The sequence below is a fragment of the Anolis carolinensis genome, chromosome 2 (genome assembly GCF_035594765.1).
Source record: "Anolis carolinensis isolate JA03-04 chromosome 2, rAnoCar3.1.pri, whole genome shotgun sequence".
Lineage (NCBI taxonomy): Eukaryota > Metazoa > Chordata > Lepidosauria > Squamata > Dactyloidae > Anolis > Anolis carolinensis.
Genome location: NC_085842.1, coordinates 129385241 through 129393588, shown reverse-complemented (window position 1 = coordinate 129393588; position 8348 = coordinate 129385241). Strand labels below are relative to the sequence as shown.

The 8348-nt window shown below is 41.9% G+C and overlaps 1 protein-coding gene across 7 annotated transcripts in view; it reads right to left on the bottom strand.

Moving 5' to 3' along the window:
- Positions 1–53: 53 nt before the first annotated feature.
- evi5l (ecotropic viral integration site 5 like) overlaps positions 54–8348 on the bottom strand; it is a 78351-nt gene continuing 70056 nt past the window's right edge. For all 7 annotated transcript variants that reach the window (XM_062973929.1, XM_062973930.1, XM_062973931.1 and 4 more), the window contains one exon: positions 54–8303. In XM_062973929.1, the coding sequence (XP_062829999.1) occupies positions 7992–8303 (312 nt within the window). In that variant the 3' untranslated portion in view covers positions 54–7991. The remainder of the gene's footprint in view (positions 8304–8348) is intronic.

The window sequence follows — 8348 nt, the reverse complement described above, 5'->3', positions numbered from 1 at the left end:
CTCAGCAATTTAAACTGGCCCCACCCGCCCAAGCCCTGCAGAAGAATTATTAAGACAGTGTAAATAGTTTATTTTGATTTTGGAAATTACAGATATTTTGTACAACAGTATTTGTTTTAAAATGGCCATTGGCTAGAAAAACTGGAACTTACTATTCTGAGGAGCAGAGAAGGGCACTGGTACACCGAAAATATATGATTTCAGGAACACTTGGGGCAGTGAGGAGATCAAGGTATCAACCTGGAAAGCAAACACACTGTAACCTGCATGTTTTTCCAGAAGCAGCTGGCTGTTTATTAGCAGTGAGTGGTTTAGCTGCACGGACTATGGGATACACTAATATACAAAGATGAAATATGAATAGGTCCACTTCTGCCAGGAGAGGCCGTAGCAGAGGGAAGGGTCTCAGCAAAGGCATTAGCTCTGCCACAGAGGCCAAATTCGGCATATTCTCCTCCACCCTGATCCTCCAAATCTTATATCCTATCATGCATCCTGCTCCACAAGTTGTCACCAATAGAGGCCAGAGGTGCAACCAAGAGTTGTGGCAGATTTGTTTCACTAATTATGACAGCTAATTCCACTGTTCTAAAGTGGTCTGTGATTTTGAGATGAACTTCAGGAACCATCACCCCAACAGTAAAAAATCCTTTATACTTTTAAATGCACATGGCCATATTCTTGCTTTGGGATTTCCAGGCATGCTGTCATATAAACATTGTGCATATAAAAGTATGCAGGATTTTTACTGTTGGGGTGATGGTTCCTAAAGTTCACCTCAAAATCACAGACCACTCAAGAACAGTGGAGCTAGCTGACATGGTGAAATAAATCTGGCACAACGCTTGGTTGCACCTCTGGCCTCTATTGGTGCCAACTTGTTGAACAGTTCTCAGCCTGGGGTCCCCAGATGTTTTTGGCCTTCAATTCCCAGAAATCCTAACAGGTGGTAAACTGGCTGGGATTTTTGGGAGTTGTAGGCCAAAAACATCTGGGGACCCCAGGTTGAGAACCACTGGTATGCATGAATGTGCCTACTATCCCAGAGAGGGAGGCTTCTTTTGCCCTAAGATGAATAACTGAACTTTAATTTGGCATTCTTGCAGTTAGAGAACACTTAATTCTAGATATATTCTCAACTCAAACTGAAAAAGAATGTAGAATGAAATACTGTTGTCTACCTCTGTCTAAACAAAACCCATCTGTTCTACAGTCCGAATTCATTTTTCCTTCCCTTAAACCACTAACCTGTTCCCAATTGTACCCCCTTCTTCCTCAAGCCCCTAATTGCAATGGCATTCCTGTTCAATGTCGTTACTACCAACATCTCCTTCCCATCATTACAGTCTCAGCCTACAGGAAGAGTGAGAAGCAACAGCATCCCAACAGTGCATGCCTTCAATGCCTTTGCTGGAGCAAATCATAAGCAAGATCACCCTTCTAACTTCCACAAAGATCAGGTTTCCACTCCCTCCCCCCAATCATCATGATGCTTTTTTTAAAAGCACACCAACCTTTTTAATAGTGAAAAGATTATTTAAAAGGCAGGGATAGCAGCATTAGGGAAAGACCAGCAGCAGAGTCTTAGAGTAAGTAACCCACAGTGCTATTTTCACTTGGTTTTGCAACTGATGTTATTTACCGCCTGTTCACGGCAACAACTTTAATAATGCTGGAGGAGAGATTTGTTTCCTAAGGAAGCCGATCTCATTCTCTTATTTATCATACATTTCATGCACCAGGCAGCCTGTTATTTTTTAAAAGTGGCAATTGTTTTTATGTAATACATACCCTTCCAACAGTAAACAAATGTTTTTATTGTAAACAGATTCATAGGGACAAAAGTGTGTTTCAAAAGTGCCAATTGACCAGTGCCAACCAAAGCCAGCCATGCCCTGGGTCAGACTTAGCAAGGCATGAACAGTTTTTCTAAGTTCCCTTCAGAACAGAAATGATGAGTTATGGGGTGAATAGTAGTAGTACTCTGAAGTGACATCATCTGGTTTTAAAACATGAAGGTCTGTGTTCACCATTACTGATTTTACGGAAGACTAAAAACAACAGCTTGAGGAATACAGCTCAGTTTGTTATGGTTCCTATTCTACTCTGTCTCTTGGCAGATGATATCTTTACATCCTATGTCAGGGGGTTGGCATGGTCTGGACTAGTGTCATTAACAGAGTGTCACCCAAAGTTATTCACAGTAGTAAATACAGTCTCTCCTGCTTATACAGAAAGAGATATTGTGGCACATGAGAAGGCTGTGTTCAAGCTAGGCAATGACTTGAAGCCCAGTGTCAAAGCCAGAATAATAGAGGGTGCATTGATAATGCTGGCATAAACATGAACACCACATTAATTTCCCTCTATGAGGAAGGGAAAGTAGTACTATTAAAGTGCAAGTTGAACCATGTCCGCAGCTCTCAAAGTCACACACTAGCATCTTCTCCACCCTATCCTACCTAAGATTGGGGTCACATATAAATGGCTGTTCCAGCCTACTTTCTTTCCCTGGTATAAATGGGCAGCCTGCCATGGAGCATAGAGAGGGTCTGATAACCCAGTGCTATTGGGAATACTGGAAGGCCACATGAGTAGCCCAAAACGGTAAAAAAAAAGAAAAAAGAAAAAAAAAGGGGGGGGGGGTCTGTGCAAATCCACAGTTGGGCAGATACAGATAGGCACCAGAGATGTCTGAATGGGGAGGTACATTTCCCTGCCTCTCTCACCTGGCTCCAGTCTTCCTGGATACATTTGTTGTCCAATACTGCAGAGTACTGAATAGGCTAAAGTATTTGGCACCTTCAGTTGGAAATACTCAGGAGTAGCTGCAAAGGGAAATGCATGGGAAAAAAGCTCACAAAAGCCATTATGTCTAAGAAAAGAATGTACACAGTCCTTCATAATACTTTGTGCCAAGAATCATGCTTAAAATAATAAAAGGGGGGGACAGCAGAGAAGGATGACAGACGTTTTGACATGACAGTTCAGAGAAATGCCTGCTAAAATGGGATTCTAGCTAGGCAGAAAACTGTCCTCATGATACAGATCAAAAATAATAATGCCCAGGAAGTCGCATGGAACCAGACAGGCTGGCCCCAGCCATGCATGGCAAGGCACAAGCTTTGTGTAGATAATATGCAGAATGCAGACATTGGCTTGAATCTTGATTAGCCTAAAGGAGAGGAGACCTATGGAACTAGTTCTGGAAAACAGCATTCAAAATCCATACAGAAGCAACACAAGAATTAAATCTTGTGATAAGTCAACATATTGGGGAGCCCCATTCTACATGGAAATAGCAATGGAATTATGGTCATTCAGAGGGCAAATATTAGACAAAAAATATACAGCAGAGTCTCACTTATCCAACATTCTGTATTATCCAACACAGTTTGCCTCTTAGTAGTCAGTGTTTTTGTAGTCAATTTTTCAATACATTGTGAAATTTTGGTGCTAAATTTGTAAATACAGCAATTCCTACATAACGCTACCATGTACTGAACTGCTTTTTCTGTCGATTTGTTGTAAAACATGATGTTTTGGTGCTTAATTTGTAAAATCATAATGTATTTTGATGTTTAATAGGCTTTCCCTTAATTCCTCCTTATTATCCAACATTTTCACTTATCCAACATTCTGTTGGCCTGTTTATGTTGGATAAGTGAGATTCTACTGTACCTATATTTACTTGAGTCAAATGTACCATCAAATCTAATGCGCACCTCCATTTTCAAAATCCTGAAACCCAAAAAGTATTTACCATATTATGTGAATCTAATGTGCACCCTAATTTTGGGAAGGTAATTTAGTCAAAAAGGTGAGCCTTAGAATCGAGTAAATATGGTAACTCCATTCCAGGGGGTTACCAATTTAGTCAATGATTACAACTAAAGCAAGTCCTTGGACTTAATAGAATTTTGAGAATATCATTTGGATGTTATCTCCACATGAACAGATTATCTGTCAAAAACCATGAGAGAATAAATCAGCCTCACTACGGCATGCTTGCAGTTGTTCAGTTCCCTGGGCATTCTCACCGACTACTATTTAGCCAAACACAGCAGGAGAGAACTGAAAATGCCATCTTGAATCAGATGAATGTCTTATGCTCTTTAGCAGCAGAATGACAATTGCAGTCTCCCATTCAGTCTTTTGATACCTTTACTACTATGTTTGGGAGGAATTGATTAGATTTCAATTAGGAATAAATTTGTGTTTTAAAGTTTTATTGCATATTATCCAGATTTTTACCACATGGTTTTATGTCATTCAGCCAGTGCTCAAAAAAATATAAACAAATATTCTCTGCTGGAAAGCAGCAAAAATCAGAGTCCTTGGGGTGAATACACACATATGCCAATTTGGTGGTCTGCCAACACTGCACTTATAGAAGCAGTGACATAGCTGGGGTTTGTGGCAACCACCAATCATAATACATCACACTGTTTTATAGCCATAGTTTCAAATGCTGTGACAAAATGTTAATAATGGGAATCAATAACTGCAGTAGAGTATAATAGGAGAGGTCAAATGTTACAAGCTCTACTTCATACAGATGTTGCCAGAAGAAGCCAAACTCATTAATTCAAAACTAAATGACTTTCACGTTGAAAACAAGCACCTGGAATCCTGACCAAAACAGACTAAGGATTGGATTTGGGATTTCTGTCTAAATGAGGCTGGTTTTTTCCCATTTACTCCTGGGAACTCCAAAGGGGCCACTTCAGAATGAGAAACAGTTCTGATTAAAGCTCTTCCCAGCTTGGAATCCTGGAGGCAGCATGTGTTCAAGTAGCACTACATAAACAAATAACAGCTAGGAATTATGCACAAACTGGCAAACAGTTTCACAGGCCATCCAACACAACGAATGTGCCCACTGCTAGTAAGGGGGCAAGGGGTGTGGGGGGAGAGGGGAAAGGCAGCAAGAGAAAAAAAAGCAACAGCAGCAGACCAACAACATGAGCAGATCAATGCAAGAGTGCAGGCTGAACCCGTTTGGACCACACACTATGTTGCTGATGTCATAGGGAATACTGAAAAATGACAAAAGTAAATTTACAGGAATTTGGCAATACAGTGTAGCATGTATGTACAGAATACATCTATTAAAATATCCAAGGTTATACCAAACTGGAGCTTTTCCCCAGGTCTATTTATATAAATACATAATATTATAACTTCAGGATCACCGATGAGGTGCACTGGGCCGGTGCAGGCTTGCCTACGTGATTTAGCCAATGTTATTTTAATCTCACAACAGCATGGGAGAGCAGCCAACATAGCTTGTTGTATGGATAACACACAAGAATACTTGGAAAATTCGAGGAGCTACTCCTTCACAAGGAACCAAATATACTGTAAACCCATGCCAAGGAGACCATTTTCAGAAAGGACTGTGTGCCTGATGCAGAATGCTGTTAATCCATAATGTTGCAGGATTTAGAAATTAGATAAAAGCAGAAGGCATACTTGTTAATAACAGCACAGTGTTTGAAAGAGTATTGAATAATGGATGAAAGGAAAGTCAGTCTATAACAAGAAACACTCTTCCTTCCCCGAAAGCAGAAACAGTCAACCTCCACATTCAGGATCTAGTCCATAGATTCTATGGCAAAGAAGGTCCTATATAACTAGAGCTCGCCTAATGATATTGCCTCCCACCTTCGTGGGATCAAATTCCCATATGTTAGGGCCCACATATGCAGGATTCCACATTAGAATCACTCCTAATACTACTTAGTCTTCATTACCAGGCAGGAACATTTGCAATCATGCTTTTATTTAATACTTTGCAAGGCTGTGTATCTCCAGGACAGTTTTGAGATCTCCCCATCTTCAACAAAAAGATTATAACAATACTGTACACATACCCAAGTGACTTTCTGTAAAGCTGTCATGCCCTAGTCTTCTGCTTAGTAGGCATCAGAATCTTGGCCTTAAGCACTGGGCTTATGGCCCTAAGGACCATGTTGTATGAAAGGGATCTGCTGGTTTTAAGCTGTGGCTCCATCATGTAAGGGGGACGTGGAGTGAAACTAGCAGCCCTGAGCCTTGGAAAGAAAAGAAGGTCTATGAATGTCAACTGCAGATCATATCTAGTTGAGACGGTTTAGCAACAACACATGCTGCTAAACCTTGCTCCCTTATTTTCCCCAGCTGGCAGGACTGAGAGGGAGGGAGAGTGTAAAACGAAGGAACACATAATGGGTGCCAGAGGTCACCCTGCAACCCAGACACCAAAATAGCACTTTCCCCAGTTGAGCTGGGGACCATGGGACAGTTCCTTTAAAATATTATTTATTCAGAATGACTAGTGAATTAAAATCTCTCAATTCGTCTTGTGCCAGCAATTTTCATAATATTGGAAGATGACAAAGTGGTGTAATTGAGAAAGAAACCTTTTTCCTCTTCTTCTCAACTCCCCAACTTCACACCAGGGAAGAAGAACAAGGGGGGGGGGGCGCAAGTTATTGCTGCAAGTGACATATTTATGGGCAATGTTATATATTATACTAGCAAACCTGTTTTCTGGTTACCTTATAAGCACTGGAGGGAAGTTGAGTACCCATTTGACTGGGACAAGGGATTAAGCACTCCCAGATTCTCCACTGCAACACAAATCCCATTAATGTTAGCAGACCAAGATGGAGCTGGGAGTCTCATGTATGCTTCATGGACAGCTTCACATACAAGTCTGGGTATACAGATTTAAAAAAAATCTTGGGAGGATCACAAATCTCTGCAGCCCTGTAATTCCCATCTCTCTACCTGCTAACTTTGCTTATCAACAAAAAAGCATTTCTCAACTTGCATTCTCTGATACTTTAAAATTAAGCCAGTTATTCTGACCTAGTGAATCATGGAAGGAGCTTACTAACTCAGCTTTCTTTCCTAAATAAAATATATTTGCCAGGTGTTTTGAAGGACTGTCACCTACCTGAAGCAACTCAGGTACTGATCTGAATTTTTCCAGGACCAGAGTTTAAAGAGACAGCCATAAAGTTGGAGTTGTGGAAAAATACAGCACCATTCCACACAATTCCAGGCAAGGAATCCTTGAGGAACTGCTGTTTATCGTGGGGAGTAAGACAGCACCTAAATCTCCTGTTATGGTTACAGCACAACAGCATTACAGCTGCAGGCAAAATGAGCCACAGAAGGTAACACAAAACATTTCCCTTACCACAGCACAGTTAAATAGAAAAAATGCTGTGTTTTTAGCTACAGAAGCAGTTCTGGCTGCTCCAGAAAAGCCCTCGTGATCATTGAACTTAAAGCTTTACGCCAAGGTTTCTCAAAGAGAGAAGGTTTGGCAATTACACAGTATAAATAAATAATATATGCAGGAACAAAAATATAATTTTCTCTCTAGCACGCAATCTCCTCTTTAGAGGCACCCTCTACATACACTCTTTCCTGTCCTTCCCCGGTCTGAAAACGACAAGCAAGTGTTGGGGCATTTGATTTTCTCTTCTTTATGGAGATCAGTAGGGAAAGGGACACATATAAACGAAGGGAAGACTGGCCCCTCTCATCTCTCCTAGTGCAAGAAGGAGACTGAGAGTCATTCTACTGGAGTGCATTTGATGGAACCAGTGGACTTGCTTGGTTCTGTTGTCCCTTCACAGTTCTTGAATGTGCAAACCTGTGTGTGGGCGAAAATTTTAAAAGCTGTGGCAACAGGGTGGGGTGGGGAAATGTGAATGAAGCTAATATGTGGGTTTGGATTTCAACTACCAGTGACCACAGAGCTTGGAGCAAAAGGCAGTGCAGACAACAATCAAGTCAATAGAGATAGTCCAGGTAATGCAGGCCAACTGTAGAGCTCTGCCTTTCCCCTGTGCCATCCCCAGATAGGGGCATAGTACTCACAGGGAATGCTCAGTTGCATCGCGCATGGTCTGTCTCTGGCCCTGGCCCCTCAGTACAGGCTGGGCAGAAGACCAAGTGCCTTTCTAGTGGAGGTGGGGTGGCAGCCTCTCCCCTCATTTGCCCAGAGCTTCTGCAAAGATGATCTCGCCGTTAGGCTCGGTGGCAGAGGCAGGGTCATCTGGATCACTGTCTGTAGTGCCATCACTCTCCTTGCCAGAGCTCTCAGCACCCCGTAGAAAGTGTGTGTTATGGGGAGACAAAGGGTACAAGACATCTTGCAGGGCACCCACCACCATGGGGCTGGTGAGCAGCTCCTCATCTGAGGAATGCAGGGAGTCATCGTCCACTGCCAGATGGCTCACAATATGGATGCCATCAAAGCCCATGGAGTCCTCAAAAGGCTTCTGGCCCTTCATCAGCCGGATCTACAAGACAGACAGAAGGTATTAAGGGCAGTATTGGCACTCAGC